This window comes from Oncorhynchus nerka, linkage group LG14 (genome assembly GCF_034236695.1).
Source record: "Oncorhynchus nerka isolate Pitt River linkage group LG14, Oner_Uvic_2.0, whole genome shotgun sequence".
Lineage (NCBI taxonomy): Eukaryota > Metazoa > Chordata > Actinopteri > Salmoniformes > Salmonidae > Oncorhynchus > Oncorhynchus nerka.
In genome coordinates, this window is record NC_088409.1 from 95,513,668 (window position 1) to 95,540,249 (window position 26,582).

Here is a 26,582-nt window from a genome sequence, read left to right on the forward strand (position 1 = left end):
ATAAAACCCAGCTATAGAGACAGTCATAAAACCCAGCTATAGCCCCACTGGGTGACTAGAGACAGTCATAAAACCCAGCTATAGAGGCAGCCATAAAACCAGCACCCACTGGGTGACTAGAGACAGTCATAAAACCCAGCTATAGACCCACTGGGTGACTAGAGACAGTCATAAAACCCAGCTATAGAGACAGTCATAAAAACCCAGCTATAGCCCCAGACAGACAGTCATAAAACCCAGCTATAGACCAACTGGGGAGAATAGAGAGTCATAAAAACAGCTATAGACCCACACAGTCATAAAACCCAGCTATAGAGACAGCCATAAAACCCAGCTATAGAGACAGTCATAAAACCCAGCTATAGACCCACTGGGTGAATAGAGACAGCCATAAAACCCAGCTATAGAGACAGTCATAAAACCCAGCTATAGAGACAGTCATAAAACCCAGCTATAGACCCACTGGGTGACTAGAGACAGTCATAAAACCCAGCTATAGAGACAGCCATAAAACCCTAAAGACCCACTATAGAGACAGTCATAAACCCAGCTATAGACCCACTGGGTGACTAGAGACAGTCATAAAACCCAGCTATAGACCCACTGGGTGACTAGAGACAGTCATAAAACCCAGCTATAGACCAACTGGGGAGAATAGAGACAGTCAAAAACCCAGCTATAGAGACAGCCATAAACCCAGCTATAGAGACAGTCATAAAAACCCAGCTATGACACTAGAGACAGTCATAAAGAGACAGTAAAACCCAGCTATAGACCATAAAACCCATAAAACCCAGCTATAGACCCACAGAGACAGTCATAAAACCCAGCTATAGACCCACTGGGTGACTAGAGACAGTCATAAAACCCAGCTATAGACCCACTGGGTGACTAGAGACAGTCATAAAACCCAGCTATAGACCAACTGGGAGAATAGAGACAGTCATAAAACCCAGCTATAGAGACCCATAAAACCCAGCTATAGAGACAGTCATAAAACCCAGCTATAGAGACAGTCATAAAACCCAGCTATAGAGACAGTCATAAACCCACTAGGGAGAATAGAGACAGTCATAAAACCCAGCTATAGAGACAGCCATAAAACCCAGCTATAGAGACAGTCATAAAACCCAGCTATAGACCCACTGGGGAGACTAGAGACAGTCATAAAACCCAGCTATAGACCCACTGGGTGACTAGAGACAGTCATAAAACCCAGCTATAGACCCACTGGGTGACTAGAGACAGTCATAAAACCCAGCTATAGACCAACTGGGGAGAATAGAGACAGTCATAAAACCCAGCTATAGAGACAGCCATAAAACCCAGCTATAGAGACAGTCATAAAACCCAGCTATAGACCCACTGGGGAGACTAGAGACAGTCATAAAACCCAGCTATAGACAGTCATAAAACCCAGCTATAGAGACAGCCATAAAACCCAGCTATAGAGACAGCCATAAAACCCACTGGCTATAGAGACAGTCATAAAACCCAGCTATAGACCAACTGGGTGACTAGAGACAGTCATAAAACCCAATAGACCAACTGGGAGAATAGAGACAGCCATAAAACCCAGCTATAGACCCACTGGGTGACTAGAGACAGTCATAAAACCCAGCTATAGAGACTAGAGACAGTCATAAAACCCAGCTATAGACCCACTGGGTGACTAGAGACAGCCATAAAACCCAGCTATAGACCCAGCTATAGACCAACTGGGAGAATAGAGACAGCCATAAAACCCAGCTATAGAGACAGTCATAAAACCCAGCTATAGAGACAGTCATAAAACCCAGCTATAGACCCACTGGGTGACTAGAGACAGCCATAAAACCCAGCTATAGAGACAGCCATAAAACCCAGCTATAGACCCACTGGGTGACTAGAGACAGTCATAAAACCCAGCTATAGACCCACTGGGTGACTAGAGACAGTCATAAAACCCAGCTATAGACCCACTGGGTGACTAGAGACAGTCATAAAACCCAGACCCATAAAATAGAGACAGCCATAAAACCCAGCTATAGAGACAGTCATAAAACCCAGCTATAGACCAACTGGGGAGAATAGAGACAGCCATAAAACCCAGCTATAGAGACAGCCATAAAACCCAGCTATAGAGACAGTCATAAAACCCAGCTATAGCCCCACTGGGTGACTAGAGACAGTCATAAAACCCAGCTATAGAGGCAGCCATAAAACCCAGCTATAGACCCACTGGGTGACTAGAGACAGTCATAAAACCCAGCTATAGACCCACTGGGTGACTAGAGACAGCCATAAAACCCAGCTATAGAGACAGTCATAAAACCCAGCTATAGCCCCACTGGGTGACTAGAGACAGTCATAAAACCCAGCTATAGACCAACTGGGGAGAATAGAGACAGTCATAAAAACCCAGCTATAGACCCACTGGGAGACTAGAGACAGTCATAAAACCCAGCTATAGAGACAGCCATAAAACCCAGCTATAGACCATAAAACTCAGGGGAGAATAGAAGACAGCCATAAAACCCAGCTATAGAGACAGTCATAAAACCCAGCTATAGAGACAGTCATAAAACCCAGCTATAGACCCACTGGGTGACTAGAGACAGCCATAAAACCCAGCTATAGAGACAGCCATAAAACCCAGCTATAGACCCACTGGGTGACTAGAGACAGTCATAAAACCCAGCTATAGACCCACTGGGTGACTAGAGACAGCCATAAAACCCAGCTATAGACCCACTGGGTGTAGAGACAGTCATAAAACCCAGCTATAGACCCACTGGGAGAATAGAGACAGCCATAAAACCCAGCTATAGAGACAGTCATAAAACCCAGCTATAGACCACTGGGAGAATAGAGACAGCCATAAAACCCAGCTATAGAGACAGCCATAAAACCCAGCTATAGAGACAGTCATAAAACCCAGCTATAGCCCCACTGGGTGACTAGAGACAGTCATAAAACCCAGCTATAGAGGCAGCCATAAAACCCAGCTATAGACCCACTGGGTGACTAGAGACAGTCATAAAACCAGCAGACCCACTGGGTGATAGAGACAGCATAAAACCCAGCTATAGAGACAGTCATAAAACCCAGCCTGGGTGACTAGAGACAGTCATAAAACCCAGCAGACCAACTGGGGAGAACAGTCATAAAAACCCAGCTATAGACCCACTGGGGAGACTAGAGACAGTCATAAAACCCAGCTATAGAGACAGCCATAAAACCCAGCTATAGAGACAGCCATAAAACCCAGCTATAGACCCACTGGGTGACTAGAGACAGTCATAAAACCCAGCTATAGACCCACTGGGTGACTAGAGACAGTCATAAAACCCAGCTATAGACCCACTGGGTGACTAGAGACAGCCATAAAACCCAGCTATAGAGACAGTCATAAAACCCAGCTATAGAGACAGTCATAAAACCCAGCTATAGACCAACTGGGGAGACTAGAGACAGTCATAAAACCCAGCTATAGACCAACTGGGGAGAATAGAGACAGTCATAAAACCCAGCTATAGAGACAGCCATAAAACCCAGCTATAGAGACAGTCATAAAACCCAGCTATAGAGACAGTCATAAAACCCAGCTATAGACCAACTGGGGAGACTAGAGACAGTCATAAAACCCAGCTATAGACCAACTGGGGAGAATAGAGACAGCCATAAAACCCAGCTATAGACCCACTGGGTGACTAGAGACAGTCATAAAACCCAGCTATAGACCCACTGGGTGACTAGAGACAGTCATAAAACCCAGCTATAGACCCACTGGGTGACTAGAGACAGTCATAAAACCCAGCTATAGACCAACTGGGGAGAATAGAGACAGTCATAAAACCAAGCTATAGAGACAGCCATAAAACCCAGCTATAGAGACAGTCATAAAACCCAGCTATAGAGACAGTCATAAAACCCAGCTATAGACCAACTGGGAGACCAACTAGAGACAGCCATAAAACCCAGCTATAGACCAACTGGGTGAATAGAGACAGTCATAAAACCCAGCTATAGACCCACTGGGTGACTAGAGACAGACAGCCATAAAACCCACTGGCTGATAGAGACAGTCATAAAACCCAGCTATAGACCACTGGGGAGAATAGAGACAGTCATAAAACCCAGCTATAGAGACAGCCATAAAACCCAGCTATAGAGACAGTCATAAAACCCAGCTATAGAGACAGTCCCCAGCTAAAACTGGGGAGACTAGAGACAGTCATAAAACCCAGCTATAGACCAACTGGGGAGAATAGAGACAGCCATAAAACCCAGCTATAGACCCACTGGGTGACTAGAGACAGTCATAAAACCCAGCTATAGACCCACTGGGTGACTAGAGACAGTCATAAAACCCAGCTATAGACCCACTGGGTGACTAGAGACAGCCATAAAACCCAGCTATAGAGACAGTCATAAAACCCAGCTATAGAGACAGTCATAAAACCCAGCTATAGACCCACTGGGTGACAGACAGCCATAAAACCCAGCTATAGAGACAGTCATAAAACCCACTGGGTGACTAGAGACAGTCATAAAACCCAGCTATAGACCCACTGGGTGACTAGAGACAGTCATAAAACCCAGCTATAGAGACAGAGACATAAAACCCAGCTATAGACCCACTGGGTGACAGCCATAAAACCCAGACAGTCATAAAACCCAGCTATAGACCCACTGGGTGACTAGAGACAGTCATAAAACCCAGCTATAGACCCACTGGGTGACTAGAGACAGTCATAAAACCCAGCTATAGACCCAAAACCCAGCTATAGAGACAGTCATAAAACCCAGCCATAGAGACAGTCATAAAAACCCAGCTATAGACCCACTGGGTGACTAGTCATAAAACCCAGCAGACCCACTGGGTATAGAGACAGCCATAAAACCCAGCTATAGACCCACTGGGTGACTAGAGACAGTCATAAAACCCAGCTATAGACCCACTGGGTGACTAGAGACAGTCATAAAACCCAGCTATAGACCCACTGGGTGACTAGAGACAGTCATAAAACCCAGCTATAGACCAACTGGGGAGAATAGAGACAGTCATAAAACCAAGCTATAGAGACAGCCATAAAACCCAGCTATAGAGACAGTCATAAAACCCAGCTATAGACCAACTGGGGAGACTAGAGACAGTCATAAAACCCAGCTATAGACCAACTGGGGAGAATAGAGACAGTCATAAAACCCAGCTATAGAGACAGCCATAAAACCCAGCTATAGAGACAGTCATAAAACCCAGCTATAGAGACAGTCATAAAACCCAGCTATAGACCAACTGGGGAGACTAGAGACAGTCATAAAACCCAGCTATAGACCAACTGGGGAGAATAGAGACAGCCATAAAACCCAGCTATAGACCCACTGGGTGACTAGAGACAGTCATAAAACCCAGCTATAGACCCACTGGGTGACTAGAGACAGTCATAAAACCCAGCTATAGACCCACTGGGTGACTAGAGACAGCCATAAAACCCAGCTATAGAGACAGTCATAAAACCCAGCTATAGACCAACTGGGGAGAATAGAGACAGCCATAAAACCCAGCTATAGAGACAGTCATAAAACCCAGCTATAGAGACAGTCATAAAACCCAGCTATAGACCCACTGGGTGACTAGAGACAGCCATAAAACCCAGCTATAGAGACAGCCATAAAACCCAGCTATAGACCCACTGGGTGACTAGAGACAGTCATAAAACCCAGCTATAGACCCACTGGGTGACTAGAGACAGTCATAAAACCCAGCTATAGACCCACTGGGTGACTAGAGACAGCCATAAAACCCAGCTATAGAGACAGTCATAAAACCCAGCTATAGACCCACTGGGTGAATAGAGACAGCCATAAAACCCAGCTATAGAGACAGCCATAAAACCCAGCTATAGAGACAGTCATAAAACCCAGCCTAGACCCACTGGGTGACTAGAGACAGTCATAAAACCCAGCTATAGACCCACTGGGTGACTAGAGAACCCAGTCATAAAACAGCCAGCTAGCTAGAGACAGTCAAAACCCAGCTATAGAGACAGCCATAAAACCCAGCTATAGAGACAGCCATAAAACCCAGCTATAGACCACTGGGTGAATAGAGACCCACTAAAACCCAGGTAGAGACTAGCCATAAAACAGCCCAGCTATAGACCCACTGGGACAGCCATAGAGACAGCCATAAAACCCAGCTATAGACCCACTGGGTGACTAGAGACAGTCATAAAACCCAGCTATAGACCCACTGGGTGATAGAGACAGCCATAAAAACCCAGCTATAGACCCACTGGGTGACTAGAGACAGTCATAAAACCCAGCTATAGACCACTGGGAGAATAGAGACAGTCATAAAACCCAGCTATAGAGACAGTCATAAAACCCAGCTATAGAGACAGTCATAAAACCCAGCTATAAACCCAGCTATAGAGACCAACTGGGGAGATAGAGACAGTCATAAAACCCAGCTATAGACCAACTGGGGAGAATAGAGACAGTCATAAAACCCAGCTATAGAGACAGCCATAAAACCCAGCTATAGAGACAGCCATAAAACCCAGCTATAGAGACAGCCATAAAACCCAGCTATAGACCAACTGGGAGACTAGAGACAGTCATAAAACCCAGCTATAGACCAAACCCAGAGACAGTCATAAAACCCAGCTATAGAGACAGCCATAAAACCAGCCAGCTGGGTGACTAGAGACAGTCATAAAACCCAGCTATAGACCCACTGGGTGACTAGAGACAGTCATAAAACCCAGCTATAGACCCACTGGGTGACTAGAGACAGCCATAAAACCCAGCTATAGAGACAGTCATAAAACCCAGCTATAGACCCACTGGGTGAGACAGCCATAAAACCCAGCTAGAGACAGCCATAAAACCCAGCTATAGACCCAGACTAGAGACAGTCATAAAACCCAGCTATAGAGACAGCCATAAAACCAGCTATAGACCCACTGGGTGACTAGAGACAGTCATAAAACCCAGCTATAGAGACCAGAGCTATAGAGACAGTCATAAAAAACCCAGCTATAGAGACAGTCATAAAACCCAGCTATAGACCCAGCTATAGAGACAGTCATAAAACCCAGCTATAGAGACAGTCATAAAACCCAGCTATAGACCCAGCTATAGAGACAGCCATAAAACCCAGCTATAGAGACAGCCATAAAACCCAGCTATAGAGACACCATAAAACCCAGCTATAGCCCCACTGGGTGACTAGAGACAGTCATAAAACCCAGCTATAGAGACAGCCATAAAACCCACTAGACCCACTGGGTGACTAGAGACAGTCATAAAACCCAGCTATAGACCCACTGGGTGACTAGAGACAGTAAAACCCAGCTAAAACCCAGCTATAGACCCACTGGGTGACTAGAGACAGTCATAAAACCCAGCTATAGACCCATAAAAACCCAGCTATAGAGACAGTCATAAAACCCAGCTATAGACCCACTGGGTGAATAGAGACAGCCATAAAACCCAGCTATAGAGACAGCCATAAAACCCAGCTATAGAGACAGTCATAAAACCCAGCTATAGACCCACTGGGTGACTAGAGACAGCCATAAAACCCAGCTATAGAGACAGTCATAAAACCCAGCTATAGAGACAGTCATAAAACCCAGCTATAGACCCACTGGGTGACTAAGACAGCCATAGAGACAGCCATAAAACCCAGCTATAGACCCACAGTCATAAAACCCAGCTATAGACCCACTGGGTGACTAGAGACAGTCATAAAACCCAGCTATAGAGACACCCATAAAACCCAGCTATAGAGACAGTCATAAAACCCAGCTATAGACCCACTGGGTGACTAGAGACAGTCATAAAACCCAGCTATAGGCCCTGGGGAGAATAGAGACAGCCATAAAACCCAGCTATAGAGACAGTCAGCCATAAAACCCAGCTATAGACCCACTGGGTGACTAGAGACAGCCATAAAACCCAGCTATAGAGACAGCCATAAAACCCAGCTATAGAGAGTCATAAAACCCAGCTAAAACCCAGCTATAGAGACAGTCATAAAACCCAGCTATAGAGACAGCCATAAAACCCAGCTATAGAGACAGTCATAAAACCCAGCTATAGACCCACTGGGTGACTAGAGACAGCCATAAAACCCAGCTATAGAGACAGTCATAAAACCCAGGGGAGAATAGAGACAGTCATAAAACCCAGCTATAGACCCACTGGGTGACTAGAGACAGTCATAAAACCCAGCTATAGAGACAGTCATAAAGAGACAGTCATAAAACCCAGCTATAGAGACAGCCATAAAACCCAGCTATAGAGACAGTCATAAAACCCAGCTATAGACCCACTGGGTGACTAGAGACAGTCATAAAACCCAGCTATAGAGACCCACTGGGCTATAGAGACAGTCATAAAACCCAGCTATAGACCCACTGGGTGACTAGAGACAGCCATAAAACCCAGCTATAGACAGGGTGCTATAGAGACAGTCATAAAACCCAGCTATAGACCCACTGGGTGACTAGAGACAGTCATAAAACCCAGCTATAAACTGGGGAGACTAGAGACAGTCATAAAAACCCAGCTATAGAGACAGCCATAAAACCCAGCTATAGAGACAGTCATAAAACCCAGCTATAGAGACAGTCATAAAACCCAGCTATAGACCAACTGGGAGACTAGAGACAGTCATAAAACCCAGCTATAGACCAACTGGGGAGAATAGAGACAGCCATAAAACCCAGCTATAGACCACTGGGTGCTATAGAGACAGTCATAAAACCCAGCTATAGACCCACTGGGTGACTAGAGACAGTCATAAAACCCAGCTATAGACCCACTGGGTGACTAGAGACAGTCATAAAACCCAGCTATAGACCCACTATAGAGACAGTCATAAAACCCAGCTATAGAGACAGCCATAAAACCCAGCTATAGCCATAAAACCCAGCTATACTGGGTGAGACAGTCATAAAACCCAGCTATAGAGACAGTCATAAAACCCAGCTATAGACCAACTGGGGAGACTAGAGACAGTCATAAAACCCAGCTATAGACCAACTGGGAGAATAGAGACAGCCATAAAACCCAGCTATAGACCCACTGAGACAGTGAAAACAGTCATAAACCCAGCATAAAACCCAGCTATAGAGACAGTCATAAAACCCAGCTAAACCCACTGGCTGATAGAGACAGTCATAAAACCCAGCTATAGACCCACTGGGAGAATAGAGACAGTCATAAAACCCAGCTATAGACCCACTGACAGGTGAGACCAACTAGAGACAGTCATAAAACCCAGCTATAGACCAACTGGGAGAATAGAGACAGCCATAAAACCCAGCTATAGAGACAGTCATAAAAACCCAGCATATAGAGACAGTCATAAAAAACCCAGCTGGGAGAGACAGCCATAAAACCCAGCTATAGAGACAGCCATAAAACCCAGCTATAGAGACAGTCATAAAACCCAGCTATAGACCCAGACCCACTGGGTGAGCTATAGAGACAGTCATAAAACCCAGCTATAGACCCACTGGGTGACTAGAGACAGTCATAAAAACCCAGCTATAGAGACCCACTGGGTCATAAAACCCAGCTATAGAGACAGTCATAAAACCCAGCTATAGACCCACTGGGTGACAGAGACAGTCATAAAACCCAGCTATAGAGACCATAAAACCCAGTGACTAGAGACAGCCATAAGAGAGACAGTCATAAAACCCAGCTATAGAGACCACATAAAACCCAGGTATAGAGACAGCCATAAAACCCAGCTATAGACCCACTGGGTGAATAGAGACAGTCATAAAACCCAGCTATAGACCCACTGGGTGACTAGAGACAGTCATAAAACCCAGCTATAGACCCACTGGGAGAATAGAGACAGTCATAAAACCCAGCTATAGAGACAGTCATAAAACCCAGCTATAGAACCCACTGGGAGAATAGAGACAGCCATAAAACCCAGCTAGAGACAGCCATAAAACCCAGCTATAGAGACCCATAAAACCAGGTATAGAGACAGCCATAAAACCCACTGGGTGACTAGAGACAGTCATAAAACCCAGCTATAGACCCACTGGGTGAATAGAGACAGTCATAAAACCCAGCTATAGAGACAGCCATAAAACCCAGCTATAGAGACAGTCATAAAACCCAGCTATAGAGACAGTCATAAAACCCAGCTATAGAGACAGCCATAAAACCCAGCTATAGAGACAGTCATAAAACCCAGCTATAGACCCACTGGGTGAATAGAGACAGCCATAAAACCCAGCTATAGACGCACTGGGTGAATAGAGACCCACTGGGTGAATAGAGACAGCCATAAAACCCAGCTATAGACCCACTGGGTGAATAGAGACAGCCATAAAACCCAGCTATAGAGACAGTCATAAACCCAAATAGAGACAGCCATAAAACCCAGAGACAGTCATAAAACCCAGCTATAGACCCACTGGGTGACTAGAGACAGCCATAAAACCCAGCTATAGAGACAGTCATAAAACCCAGCTATAGACCCACTGGGTGACTAGAGACAGTCATAAAACCCAGCTATAGAGACAGCCATAAAACCCAGCTATAGACCCACTGGGTGATAGAGACAGTCATAAAACCCAGCTATAGACCCACTGGGTGAATAGAGACAGCCATAAAACCCAGCTATAGAGACAGTCATAAAACCCAGCTATAGAGACAGCCATAAAACCCAGCTATAGAGACAGCCATAAAACCCAGCTATAGAGACAGCCATAAAACCCAGCTATAGACCATAAAACTGGGTGATAGAGACAGCCATAAAACCCAGCTAGCTACTGGGTAGACCCACTGGGTGACTAGAGACAGTCATAAAACCCAGCTATAGAGACCCACTAAAACCCAGCTATAGAGACAGTCATAAAACCCAGCTATAGAGACAGCCATAAAAAGCTAACCCAGCTATAGAGACAGTCATAAAACCCAGCTATAGAGACAGTCATAATAAAACCCAGCTATAGAGACAGTCATAAAACCCATAACACCCAGCTATAGAGACAGCCATAAACCCAGCTATAGAGACAGTCATAAAACCCAGCTATAGAGACAGTCATAAAACCCAGCTATAGACCCACTGGGTGACTAGAGACAGCCATAAAACCCAGCTATAGAGACAGTCATAAAACCCAGCTATAGAGACAGTCATAAAACCCAGCTATAGAGACAGTCATAAACCCAGCTATAGAGACAGTCATAAAACCCAGCTAAACCCAGCTATAGACCCACATAGAGAAAGTCAACCAGCTATAAAACCCAGCTATAGAGACAGTCATAAAACCCAGCTATAGACCCACTGGGTGAGCTATAGAGACAGTCATAAAACCCAGCTATAGAGACAGTCATAAAACCCAGCTAGAGACAGTCATAACACTAGAGACAGTCATAAAACCCAGCTATAGAGACAGTCATAAAACCCAGCTATAGACCAGCTAGAGACAGTCATAAAACCCAGCTATAGAGACAGTCATAAAACCCAGCTATAGACCCACTGGTTGACTAGAGACAGTCATAAAACCCAGACCCATAGAGACAGTCATAAAACCCAGCTATAGAGACAGCCATAAAACCCAGCTATAGAGACAGTCATAAAACCCAGCTAGCCCAGCTATAGACGCACTGGGTGAATAGACCCACTGGGTGACTAGAGACAGTCATAAAACCCAGCTATAGAGACAGCCATAAAACCCAGCTATAGAGACAGCCATAAAACCCAGCTATAGAGACAGTCATAAAACCCAGCTATAGACCCACTGGGTGAATAGAGACAGCCATAAAACCCAGCTATAGACCAACTGGGTGAATAGAGACAGCCATAAAACCCAGCTATAGAGACAGTCATAAAACCCAGCTATAGAGACAGCCATAAAACCCAGCTATAGAGACAGCCATAAAACCCAGCTATAGACCCACTGGGTGAATAGAGACAGTCATAAAACCCAGCTATAGACCAACTGGGGAGAATAGAGACAGCCATAAAACCCAGCTATAGAGACAGTCATAAAGACCCAGAGACAGTCATAAAACCCAGCTATAGAGACAGCCATAAAACCCAGCTATAGAGACATTCATAAAACCCAGCTATAGACCCACTGGGTGACTAGAGACAGTCATAAAACCCAGCTATAGACCAACTGGGGAGAATAGAGACAGTCATAAAACCCAGCTATAGACCCACTGGGTGAGCTAGAGACAGTCATAAAACCCAGCTATAGACCCACTGGGTGACTAGAGACAGTCATAAAACCCAGCTATAGACCACTGGGAGAATAGAGACAGTCATAAAACCCAGCTATAGACCACTGGGGAGAATAGAGACAGTCATAAAACCCAGCTATAGAGACAGCCATAAAACCCAGCTATAGAGACAGTCATAAAACCCAGCTATAGAGACAGTCATAAAACCCAGCTAGACCCACTGGGTGACCACTGGGAGACTAGAGACAGTCATAAAACCCAGCTATAGACCCACTGGGAGAATAGAGACAGTCATAAAACCCAGCTATAGACCCAGACAGAGACAGTCATAAAACCCAGCTATAGAGACAGCCATAAAACCCAGCTATAGAGACAGTCATAAAACCCAGCTATAGACCAACTGGGGAGACTAGAGACAGTCATAAAACCCAGCTATAGACCAACTGGGGAGAATAGAGACAGCCATAAAACCCAGCTATAGACCCACTGGGTGACTAGAGACAGCCATAAAACCCAGCTATAGACCCACTGGGTGACTAGAGACAGTCATAAAACCCAGCTATAGACCCACTGGGTGAATAGAGACAGCCATAAAACCCAGCTATAGAGACAGTCATAAAACCCAGCTATAGACCAACTGGGGAGAATAGAGACAGCCATAAAACCCAGCTATAGAGACAGTCATAAAACCCAGCTATAGAGACAGTCATAAAACCCAGCTATAGACCCACTGGGTGACTAGAGACAGCCATAAAACCCAGCTATAGAGACAGTCATAAAACCCAGCTATAGACCCACTGGGTGACTAGAGACAGTCATAAAACCCAGCTATAGACCAACTGGGGAGAATAGAGACAGTCATAAAACCCAGCTATAGACCAACTGGGGAGAATAGAGACAGTCATAAAACCCAGCTATAGAGACAGCCATAAAACCCAGCTATAGAGACAGTCATAAAACCCAGCTATAGAGACAGTCATAGAACCCAGCTATAGACCAGTGGGGAGAAAATCCAGCCATAAAACCCAGCTATAGACCCACTGGGTGACTAGAGACAGTCATAAAACCCAGCTATAGACCCACTGGGTGACTAGAGACAGTCATAAAACCCAGCTATAGACCCACTGGGTGACTAGAGACAGCCATAAAACCCAGCTATAGAGACAGTCATAAAACCCAGCTATAGACCAACTGGGGAGAATAGAGACAGCCATAAAACCCAGCTATAGAGACAGTCATAAAACCCAGCTATAGAGACAGTCATAAAACCCAGCTATAGACCCACTGGGTGACTAGAGACAGTCATAAAACCCAGCTATAGAGACAGCCATAAAACCCAGCTAGAGACAGTCCACTGGGTGACTAGAGACAGTCATAAAACCCAGCTATAGACCCACTGGGTGACTAGAGACAGTCATAAAACCCAGCTATAGACCCACTGGGTGACTAGAGACAGCCATAAAACCCAGCTATAGAGACAGCCATAAAACCAAGCTATATACCCACTGGGTGACTAGAGACAGTCATAAAACCCAGCTATAGACCCACTGGGTGACTAGAGACAGTCATAAAACCCAGCTATAGACCAACTGGGGAGACTAGAGACAGTCATAAAACCCAGCTATAGAGACAGCCATAAAACCCAGCTATAGACCCACTGGGTGACTAGAGACAGTCATAAAACCCAGCTATAGACCCACTGGGTGACTAGAGACAGTCATAAAACCCAGCTATAGACCCACTGGGTGACTAGAGACAGTCATAAAACCCAGCTATAGACCCACTGGGTGACTAGAGAGAGTCATAAAACCCAGCTATAGAGACAGTCATAAAACCCAGCTATAGACCCACTGGGTGAATAGAGACAGCCATAAAACCCAGCTATAGAGACAGTCATAAAACCCAGCTATAGAGACAGTCATAAAACCCAGCTATAGAGACAGTCATAAAACCCAGCTATAGACCCACTGGGTGACTAGAGACAGTCATAAAACCCAGCTATAGAGACAGTCATAAAACCCAGCTATAGACCCACTGGGGGACAGTCATAAAACCCAGCTATAGAGACAGTCATAAAACCCAGCTATAGACCCACTGGGTGACTAGAGACAGTCATAAAACCCAGCTATAGAGACAGCCATAAAACCCAGCTATAGAGACAGTCATAAAACCGAGCTAACCCACTGGGTATAGAGACAGTCATAAAACCCAGCTATAGAGACCCATAAAACCCAGCTATAGAGACAGTCATAAAACCCAGCAATAGACCCACTGGGTGACTAGAGACAGTCATAAAACCCAGCTATAGACCCACTGGGTGACTAGAGACAGTCATAAAACCCAGCTGGGGAGAATAGAGACAGTCATAAAACCCAGCTATAGAGACAGCCATAAAACCCAGCTATAGAGACAGTCATAAAACCCAGCTATAGAGACAGTCATAAAACCCAGCTATAGAGACAGCCATAAAACCCAGCTATAGAGACAGTCATAAAACCCAGCTATAGACCCACTGGGTGACTAGAGACAGTCATAAAACCCAGCTATAGACCCACTGGGGAGAATAGAGACAGCCATAAAACCCAGCTATAGAGACAGCCATAAAACCCAGCTATAGAGACAGTCATAAAACCCAGCTATAGAGACAGTCCACTGGGTGACTAGAGACAGTCATAAAACCCAGCTATAGAGACAGTCATAAAACCCAGCTATAGACCCACTGGGTGACTAGAGACAGTCATAAAACCCAGCTATAGACCCACTGGGTGACTAGAGACAGTCATAAAACCCAGCTATAGAGACAGTCATAAAACCCAGCTATAGAGACAGTCATAAAACCCAGCTATAGAGACAGTCTGGGTGAGCTAGAGACAGTCATAAAACCCAGCTATAGACCCACTGGGAGACTAGAGACAGCCATAAAACCCAGCTATAGAGACAGTCATAAAACCCAGCTATAGACCCACTGGGTGACTAGAGACAGCCATAAAACCCAGCTATAGAGACAGTCATAAAACCCAGCTAGAGACCAACTAAAACCCAGCTATAGAGACAGTCATAAAACCCAGCTATAGAGACAGTCATAAAACAGCCAGACCCAGCTATAGACCCACTGGGTGACTAGAGACAGTCATAAAACCCAGCTATAGAGACAGTCATAAAACCCAGCTATAGACCCACTGGGTGACTAGAGACAGTCATAAAACCCAGCTATAGAGACAGCCATAAAACCCAGCTATAGAGACAGTCATAAAACCCAGCTATAGAGACAGTCATAAAACCCAGCTATAGAGACAGTCATAAAACCCAGCTATAGAGACAGTCATAAAACCCAGCTATAGACCCACTGGGTGACTAGAGACAGTCATAAAACCCAGCTATAGACCCACTGGGTGAATAGAGACAGTCATAAAACCCAGCTATAGAGAGACAGCCATAAAACCCAGCTATAGAGACAGTCATAACACCCAGCTATAGAGACAGTCATAAAACCCAGCTATAGAGACAGTCATAAAACCCAGCTATAGAGACTGGGTCATAAAACCCAGAGACCCACTGGGTGACTAGAGACAGTCATAAAACCCAGCTATAGACCCACTGGGTGAATAGAGACAGCCATAAAACCCAGCTATAGAGACAGTCATAAAACCAAGCTATAGAGACAGTCATAAAACCCAGCTATAGACCCACTGGGTGACTAGAGACAGTCATAAAACCCAGCTATAGAGACAGTCATAAAACCCAGCTATAGAGACAGTCATAAAACCCAGCTATAGAGACAGTCATAAAACCCAGCTATAGACCCACTGGGTGACTAGAGACAGTCATAAAACCCAGCTATAGACCCACTGGGTGAATAGAGACAGCCATAAATCCCAGCTACCAAGAGACAGGGCAGCCATAAAACCCAGCTATAGACCCACAGCCATAAAACCCAGCTATAGACCCACTGGGTGACTAGAGACAGTCATAAAACCCAGCTATAGACCCACTGGGTGATAGAGACAGTCATAAAACCCAGCTATAGAGACAGTCATAAAACCCAGCTAGAGACAGTCATAAAACCCAGCCATAGAGACAGTCATAAAACCCAGCTGGGTGATAGAGACAGTCATAAACCCAGCTATAGACCCACTGGGTGAATAGAGACAGCCATAAAACCCAGCTATAGACCCACTGGGTGAATAGAGACAGCCATAAAACCCAGCTATAGAGACAGTCATAAAACCCAGCTATAGAGACAGTCATAAAACCCAGCTATAGACCCACTGGGTGACTAGAGACAGTCATAAAACCCAGCTATAGACCATAAAACTGGGTATAGAGACAGTCATAAAACCCAGCTATAGACCCACTGGGCTGAATAGAGACAGCCATAAAACCCAGCTATAGAGACAGTCATAACACCCAGCTATAGACCCACTGGGTGACTAGAGACAGTCATAAAACCCAGCTATAGACCCACTGGGTGAATAGAGACAGCCATAAATCCCAGCTATAGAGACAGTCATAACACCCAGCTATAGAGACAGTCATAAAACCCAGCTATAGAGACAGTCATAAAACCCAGCTATAGACCCACTGGGTGAATAGAGACAGTCATAAAACCCAGCTATAGAGACAGTCATAAAACCCAGCTATAGAGACAGTCATAAAACCCAGCTATAGACCCACTGGGTGACTAGAGACAGTCATAAACCCAGCTATAGAGACACCAACTGGGGAGAATAGAGACAGTCATAAAACCCAGCTATAGACCCACTGGGGAGACTAGAGACAGTCATAAAACCCAGCTATAGAGACAGCCATAAAACCCAGCTATAGAGACAGTCATAAAACCCAGCTATAGACCCACTGGGTGACTAGAGACAGTCATAAAACCCAGCTATAGACCCACTGGGTGACTAGAGACAGTCATAAAACCCAGCTATAGACCAACCCTGGGGAGAATAGAGACAGTCATAAAACCCAGCTATAAAACCCACAGCTATAGAGACAGCCATAAAACCCAGCTATAGACCCACTGGGAGACTAGAGACAGTCATAAAACCCAGCTATAGACCCACTGGGTGACTAGAGACAGTCATAAAACCCAGCTATAGACCAACTGGGGAGAATAGAGACAGTCATAAAACCCAGCTATAGACCAACTGGGGAGAATAGAGACAGTCATAAAACCCAGCTATAGACCAACTGGGGAGAATAGAGACAGTCATAAAACCCAGCTATAGAGACAGTCATAAAACCCAGCTATAGACCCACTGGGTGAATAGAGACAGTCATAAAACCCAGCTATAGAGACAGTCATAAAACCCAGCTATAGACCCACTGGGCTATAGGAGACAGTCATAAAACCCAGCTATACCCACTGGGTGAATAGAGACAGTCATAAAACCCAGCTATAGAGACAGTCATAAAACCCAGCTATAGACCCACTGGGTGACTAGAGACAGCCATAAAACCCAGCTATAGACCCACTGGGTGAATAGAGACAGTCATAAAACCCAGCTATAGAGACAGCCATAAAACCCAGCTATAGAGACAGTCATAAAACCCAGCTATAGAGACAGCTATAAAACCCAGCTATAGACCCACTGGGTGAATAGAGACAGTCATAAAACCCAGCTATAGAGACAGTCATAAAACCCAGCTATAGAGACAGTCATAAAACCCAGCTATAGACCCACTGGGTGACTAGAGACAGCCATAAAACCCAGCTATAGACCCACTGGGTGAATAGAGACAGTCATAAAACCCAGCTATAGAGACAGCCATAAAACCCAGCTATAGAGACAGTCATAAAACCCAGCTATAGACCCACTGGGTGAATAGAGACAGTCATAAAACCCAGCTATAGAGACAGTCATAAAACCCAGCTATAGAGACAGCTATAAAACCCACTGGGTGAATAGAGACAGTCATAAAACCCAGCTATAGAGACAGCCATAAAACCCAGCTATAGACCCACTGGGGAGACTTCCAAGCCCATCTCCATACCTTGATCTTAAAGTCCAGTTGAGAGTTGATGGTGTACATCATCTCTGTTCTCTCCATGGTACGGGCCCCTTCGTTACACTGACGTACCACCTAAAACACACAGGTATTAGCACTCACAGACACGTGCAGATACACACAGGCTCACGTACAAAGACCATGGGGGAAACACAGGCTCCTTCCTTGATGTTGAGATGGGCCTTTGACCTTTGACTTGGCATCAATTTGGGTTTGACACCAGTTGACCTCTCACCTTGCTGACTGATTGAAGGGCTTTCTTACAGGCCTCATACTGAGGTGAGCCTTTAGAAGCCTTCTGACAAATGACCTGAAAAACAGAGAGAGAGGTCAGGGGTCAGAGCAGATCACACACACGCACACAGTGGCTGTGTACACAGTAGAGTATGTTGTCAAAAAGGCTGTGTACACAGTAGAGTATGATGTCATAAAGGCTGTGTACACAGTAGAGTATGAAGTCATAAAGTAGAGTGTGTGTGAGATCAGCTAGTTAACCACTTTGTTATTCCTGGGAGAGGCTTCCAGAACACATCTCTCACTAACGCTGCTTTCATGAACACACACACACATGCACACGAACACACACAGCGGTTGGAATCATTAAGTGTAACCAAAACTTTCCCAGGGCTCAAAAGCCTCCTACTCCATGGCCTATAGTCCTGCCTTAAACCTCAAGGGAACAACTACAACAGGGAAGGAGAGAGATAGAACAGTAAGTGAAAACATTAGTCAAATAATTGGTAAAAACGAGGGACCAATGAATGACAGAATGAACAAGCATTTCTAGGTCAATGGAGTTAGGAGCTGAGCTCTTTGAGCCAGTTAAGACAAAGGCTACAACAGACAAAGGCTACATTAGACTAAGGCTACATTAGACTAAGGCTACATTAGACTAAGGCTACATTAGACTAAGGCTACGGTAGGTGAAGGCTACATTAGACTAAGGCTACATTAGACTAAGGCTACATTAGAGAAAGGCTACATTAGAGAAAGGCTACATTAGAGAAAGGCTACATTAGAGAAAGGCTACATTAGAGAAATGCTACATTAGACTAAGGCTACATTAGACTAAGGCTACATTAGACTAAGGCTACATTAGACTAAGGCTACGGTAGGTGAAGGCTACTGTAGGTGAAGGCTACTGTAGGTGAAGGCTACTGTAGGTGAAGGCTACTGTAGGTGAAGGCTACTGTAGGTGAGGGCTACATTAGACTAAGGCTACGGTAGGTGAAGGCTACATTAGACTAAGGCTACGGTAGGTGAAGGCTACTGTAGGTGAAGGCTACTGTAGGTGAAGGCTACTGTAGGTGAAGGCTACGGTAGGTGAAGGCTACGGTAGGTGAAGGCTACGGTAGGTGAAGGCTACGGTAGGTGAGGCCTACATTAGACAAAGGCTAATGTAGGTGAAGGCTACATTAGACAAAGGCTAATGTAGGTGAAGGCTACATTAGACGAAGGCTACTGTAGGTGAAGGCTACATTAGACGAAGGCTACGGTAGGTGAAGGCTACGGTAAGTGAAGGCTACGGTAAGTGAAGGCTACGGTAGGTGAAGGCTACGGTAGATGAAGGCTACGGTAAGTGAAGGCTACTGTAGGTGAAGGCTACTGTAGGGGAAGGCTACATTAGACAGAGGCTACGGTAGGTGAAGGCTACGGTAGATGAAGGCTACGGTAGATGAAGGCTACGGTAGATGAAGGCTACATTAGGTAGGTGAAGGCTACGGTAGGTGAAGGCTACGGTAGGTGAAGGCTACGGTAGGTGAAGGCTACGGTAGTGTGGGTGAAAGTGATTTCACTGGGGGAACTGAAGGAACTGAATCTTTCGCGTTACGTAACAGAAAGTAGTTTAGAGAGTGAGACCGGCATAGACGTTCCTTTCTGCATGGTTATATAGGTGTATGTAACAAAAACCCCCAGGAACCGGGATTCGTCGAACCAGGTAGGTGATGTTGATCCACTCCTCATGTCCAGTGTTTGTGATCATGCCGTTGCTGCAGATTGTAAGGTGGTTCATTCAAGCTGCCAACAGCCCTTTTACAACTCATCCTAAACGGCCCTTTACTAGGTTAGGACAACAACAATGTTCAGATACGCTGTGGCGTTCAAACGTTGACCAATTGGCATCAAGGTACCTACAGTAACGCGAGCCAGGAAAACATTCCCCACACCAGTACACCACCAGCCTTGTACCGTTGACACCAGGCAGGACCGGTCCATGGAATCATGCTGCTTACACCAAATCCTGACTCGGGATTCGTCAGACCAGACAATGTTTTAACACTCCTCAACTGTCCGGTGATGGTGATGGCCACTGGAGCTTCTTCTTCTTGTTTTTATCTGATAGGAACACAGTGATGGTGATGGCCACTGGAGCCTCTTCTTCTTGTTTTTATCTGATAGGAAGATGGTGATGGTGATGGCCACTGGAGCCTCTTCTTCTTGTTTTTATCTGGTAGGAACACAGTGATGTGGTGATGGTGATGGCCACTGGAGCCTCTTCTTCTTGTTTTTATCTGATAGGAACACAGTGATGGTGATGGCCACTGGAGCCTCTTCTTCTTGTTTTTATCTGATAGGAACACAGTGATGGTGATGGTCACTGGAGCCTCTTCTTCTTGTTTTTATCTGATAGGAACACAGTGATGGTGATGGCCACTGGAGCATCTTCTTCTTGTTTTTATCTGATAGGAACACAGTGATGGTGATGGCCACTGGAGCATCTTCTTCTTGTTTTTATCTGATAGGAACACAGTGATGGTGATGGCCACTGGAGCATCTTCTTCTTGTTTTTATCTGATAGGAACACAGTGATGGTGATGGCCACTGGAGCCTCTTCTTCTTGTTTTTATCTGATAGGAACCCGGTGTGGTCGTCTGCTGCAATAGCCCATCCGTGACCAGGACCGACGACTTGTGTGTTCTGAGATGCCGTTCTGCACACCACTGTTGTACTGTGTAGGTATTTGTGGCCCACCAGTTATCTTGCACGATTCTTTCCATTCTCCTTTCACCTCTCTCATCAACGAGTTGGTTTCTACCCAAAGGACTGCCGCTGACTGGATGTTTGTTGTTTGTCCCACCGTTCTCTGTAAACTGAGACACTGTCGTGCGTGAAAAGCCCAGGAGGCCGGCTGTTTCTGAGATACTGGATCTGACGACGATACCACGCTTAAAGTCGCTAAAGTCACTCGCTTTGTCCATTCTAACGTTCAATCAAACAGTAACTGAATGTCTTGATGCCTGTCTGCCTGCTTTATATAGGAAGCCACGACCACGTGACTCACTGTCTGTAGGAGCGAACCATTTTGGTGACAGGGTGGTGTACCTAATATACTGGCCGGGGAGGGTATATGAGAGTGTTAGACGTGTGTCCAGTATGTGAGTGTTGTGTGTTGGCTCACATCCATCAGCAGAGGCAGGCGGGTGACTCTCTGCATTGGCAGGATTAGGAAGGAGATCATTGGGAGGTTCCTGCAGTCTGGGTGGCCCTCAATACGAGTCAACACCTCCTTAAACACTGAACTCTTACTACTGCTGGGACAGAGAGAGAGAGGGCAGTCATCAGTCACAGTTCAAACGTGTGTGTGTGTGTGTGTGTGTGTGTTGTACTCACACTAGCCTCTGTAGGGTCCTCTGCTGGTAAACCTCATTGGAGCAGTAGGTGATGTAGGGGTCAAAGTTGGACTGGGCGTGTCTGAACACGATGTCACTGATGTCATCTATAACAACGTTCTGCTGGTGCAGGTCCTCTAGCTCTTTAAAGAACCTAACGAGAGACGGAGACAGAGAGACACAGACGGAGAGAGAGAGAGAGAGACAGAGAGAGAGACAGACAGAGAGACACAGAGACAAGACAGACAGAGAGACAGAGACACAGAGACAGACAGAGAGACAGAGACAGACAGAGAGACAGAGGCACAGACAGAGAGACAGACAGAGAGACACAGAGACAAGACAGACAGAGAGACAGAGGCACAGACAGAGACACAGAGACAAGACAGACAGAGAGACAAGACATACAAGACAGACGGTGAAAAAGTGATGGATAAGTAAGTTTTGATCATCGGAGGTCTGCATGTACACATGATTTAGAACTCAGTGGGAAAACAACAAACCCACTCTAGAGCATTTAACATCCGATCAGTTCTCCTTCCACACGTCTCAGGAAGGACATGTCAGAGATGCCATAACAATGGACTGAATCAGCACGATCTGCCTATTTAAGTCATCTTACCCACACGCGCACACACACACGCGCACACACACACAAACACAGGAAGTGCATCTGACACCTCTGTCCCGGCTTCACCATGACATCACTGGAGAGAACCCTCCTGGACCCCCTAAAATAGCCTGGGGGAACCATCAGCAGGTAACACACAGGGCTTCCTCTTCCTGTCGGCATAGGGCAGACGGCCGCTTTAACGACAAAATCTGGTCCCCACCGTGACATACAGGAAACTGTCACACAACCACAGGAAGTTGACCTTAATCAGTTAGGGCTTATTTCAACTCATCTGCAGAGCCACCTCATAGTGACCTTCCCCATTTCACAAGAGATGGGCATTTATTATGCCAAGGCAGCAGCTACTCTTCCTGGGGTCAAATTAAGGCAGTTTATACCAATTTAAAAAACATGACAAAACATTCACAACACACGGTGTGTCCTCAGCCCCCTACTCCACTACCACATATATACAGTACAAAATCCATGTGTACATGTGTGTATAGTGTGTATGTTATCGTGTGTGTGTGTTTGTGTATGCATGTGTCTATGTATGTCTCTTCACAGTCCCTGCTGTTCCATAAGGTGCATATTTATCTGTTTTTAAATCTGATTCCACTGCTTGCATCAGTTGGGGCGGCAGCGTAGCCTAGTGGTTAGAGCGTTGGACTAGTAACCGGAAGGTTGCGAGTTCAAACCCCCGAGCTGACAAGGTACAAATTTGTCGTTCTGCCCCTGAACAGGCAGTTAACCCACTGTTCCCAGGCCGTCATTGAAAATAAGAATGTGTTCTTAACTGACTTGCCTGGTTAAATAAAGGTAAAATTAAAAAAAAAAAAAAAAAAACTTGTTGTGGAATAGAGTTCAATGTAGTCATGGCTCTATGTTGTACTGTGCGCATCCCATAGTCTGTTCTGGAGTGGGATATGCATGGGTGTCTGAGCTGTGTGCCAGTAGTTTAGACAGACAGCTCGGTGCATTCAACATGTCAATATAAATAAAAGTAGTGATGAAGTCAATTCCTCCTCCACTTTGAGAAATTGACGTGCATATTATTAATATTAGCTCTCTGTGTACATCCAAGGGCCAGCCGTGCTGTCCTCTTTTAAGCCAAGTCCCTTCTTGTGACACCTGACCACACGACTGAACGGTTGTCCAAACTAGGGCCTGTAGGACCTGCCTTGTTGATAGTGCTGGTACTATCAACATCCTTCTCCCCATCTTAGCTACTATGTATCAATGTTTTGATCATGACAGTTTACAATCCAGGGTAACTCCAAGCAGTTTAGTCTCCTCCACGAGCTCAATTTCCACATTATTTATTACAATATTTAGTTGAGGTTTAGGGTTTAGTGAATGATTTGTTCCAAATACAATGCTTTTAGTTTGAAATATTTAACTAACTTATTCCTTTCCACTCTGAAACTCACTGGAACTCTTAAGTGTTGCAGTCATTTCAGTCGTTGTAGTAGCTGACATGGATAGTGTGTATAGAGTCATCCGCATACATAGACACACTGGCTTTACTCATATAATTAGTAAGGTTTGAAAAATGTAAGGGGCCTAAACAGCTGCCCTGAGGAATCCCTGATTCTACCTGGATTATGTTGGAGAGGCTTCCATTAAAGAACACCCTCTGTGTTCTGTTAGACAGGTAACTCTCTATCCACAATATAGCAGGGGGTGTAAAGCCATAGCACATATGTTTCTCCAGAATCAGACTATGATCTCTCAGCCAATCATCAGTTCTTTGTAAAAGTGCTGTGCTTGTTTAATGTCCTTCTCTAAAAGTGCGCTGAAAGTTTGTTGTCAATTTGTTTACTGTAAAATAGCATTGTATCTGTATCTGGTTTCCAAAAGTTTGCTAAGGGTTGGTAAGAGGCTGATTGGTCAGCTATTTGAGCCAGTAAACGGGGCTTTACTATTCTTGGGTAGCGGAATGACTTTAGCTTCCCTCCAGGGCTGAGGGCACACACTTTCTAGTAGGCTTAAATTTAAAATATGGCAAACAGGAGTGGCAATATCGTCCACTATTATCCTCAGTCATTTTCCATCCAAGTTGTCAGACCACGGTGGCTTGTCATTGTTGATAGACAACAATACATTTGTTCACCTCTTCCACACTCACTTTAAAGAATTCTAAATTAAAATGTTTGTCTCTTTCATCATTTGGTCAGATATACTTGGATGTGTAGTTTGTTTGTTGCTGGCATGTTATAGTGAAAATATACCTCTCCTTTGATATCACATACATTATCAAACATTTCACACATATCATCCAGATACTGACTGTTAGCACTTAGTGGTCAATAGCAGCTTCCCACCAGAATGGGCTTTAGGTGAGGAAGATGAACCTAGAGACATATTACTTCATCAGTATTTAACATGAGATCGTCTCTAATCTTTACAGGAATGTGGCTCTGAATATAAAAAGCAACGCCTCCACCACTGGCAGTTCTGTATTTTCTGTAGCTGTAGATGTTATAACCACTGTATCGTCAAATATATTATCTAAGTGAGTTTCAGAAACGGTCAGAATATGAATGTCATCTTTTACTAGCAAGTTATTGACTTCATGAACCTTGTTTCTTAAACTACATATGTTAAAGTAGGCTAATTGAGTACTTTTCTTCTGGGATGCTTACTTCGTTTTATTGCTTTACTGGGAAGCTTAGAGAAGTATATATACCCATGTTATTTATGTTAGTGCAGGGTGAGCTGCACACAGTGGACTTCCTACTAGGGCACATCGCCTCAGTGCTAAAGTATAACTCTGGTTCATAGACACATGATTACTGCATACAATAGCTGTAGGATCAGCAGAGGCATTCTGGGCAGTAAGAGGACAGACATTAGATGACTTACATTGTGTCCACCAACACCCCAGGGTAATGTACATTTGCTGAAGCATTGTGACGACTCAGTGACAGAATGGTAGGGATTAACTGAGCTGGACTTGGGTCATTGATAAGTCATTGTCTCAACGCAGCCTTATAACGCTGTGAAAGGATCCAGGAACCCACATTTTTGGGTGGATCCCATCCTCCTTATTAAAACGTGTTTTGTCTCCAAAAGGTATCGATATTGTCAACAGAAGTTACACCCATTGAGCTGCAATAATCACATCGCCAGTTGTGAAGAGAAAGAATCCTGCTAAAGTGTTCAATGCCGTGATTCAGAGAAGGGCACAGGGCCAGATATGATTGGTCTTTTGTTAGTGTCTAGCAGGGAGTCAATCAGCTCTTTAAAATCCAGTTTCACCTGTTCAGAGCTGCCCTTCTTTATGTCATTAAAACCACATGGATTATGATAGAATTGATTTCCATGTCCTGACGTAGTACATTTCAGAGCAGCATAGTCATGTCATTTACTCCAGCTCCGGGATAAGACATTGTTTTTGTACCAGGAACGGTCACATTTCTTACCATGGAGCTGCCCAAAAATCACAGCTGACGACAAGGATGACGTAATCCACCCACTACCACGCTTCACAGGATTCGGAGAACCCTTTATGGACAGGCGAGAGGCAGGATAACTTCTGCTCCGGGAGCCACGAGCACATCTCTAACAGACGGAGAAGCCTTCATGGACAGGCGAGAGGCAGGATAACTTGTGCCTGTGGCTCCCGGTGCCTGGGGCAGGCCTCTAACAGACGGAGAAGCCTTCATGGACAGGCGAGAGGCAGGATAACTTGTGCCTGTGGCTCCCGGTGCCTGGGGCAGGCCTCTAACAGACGGAGAAGCCTTCATGGACAGGCGAGAGGCAGGATAACTTGTGCTCGTGGCTCCCGTAGCCTGGGGCAGGCTTCTAACAGACGGAGAAGCCTTTATGGACAGGCGAGAGGCAGGATAACTTGTGCTCGTGGCTCCCGGAGCCTGGTGCAGGCCTCTAACAGATGGAGAAGCCTTTATGGACAGGCGAGAGGCAGGATAACTTGTGCTCGTGGCTCCCGGTGCCTGGTGCAGGCCTCTAACAGATGGAGGAGCCTCTAACAGATGGAGGAGCCCCGCTCGATCCAGAACAGAAGGTTGCCGACGTAGACTTTGAAATCGTAGTAGAAGGCACTGCGGCTGCAGACACAGGCATCCCCAGAGACAAAGGTGTAGGAAGATCAGGCTCCAGGACGCCAACCT

The 26,582-nt window shown here is 45.3% G+C and overlaps 1 protein-coding gene across 1 annotated transcript in view; it reads right to left on the reverse strand.

The window, feature by feature from the left end:
• LOC115125118 (rho guanine nucleotide exchange factor 26-like) overlaps window positions 1–26,582 on the reverse strand; it is a 130,255-nt gene that overhangs the window by 63,318 nt on the left and 40,355 nt on the right. Inside the window, 4 exon segments of the mRNA XM_065000579.1 lie at window positions 18,211–18,300; window positions 18,461–18,535; window positions 21,626–21,755; window positions 21,838–21,990. Coding sequence (XP_064856651.1) covers window positions 18,211–18,300; window positions 18,461–18,535; window positions 21,626–21,755; window positions 21,838–21,990 — 448 coding nt within the window.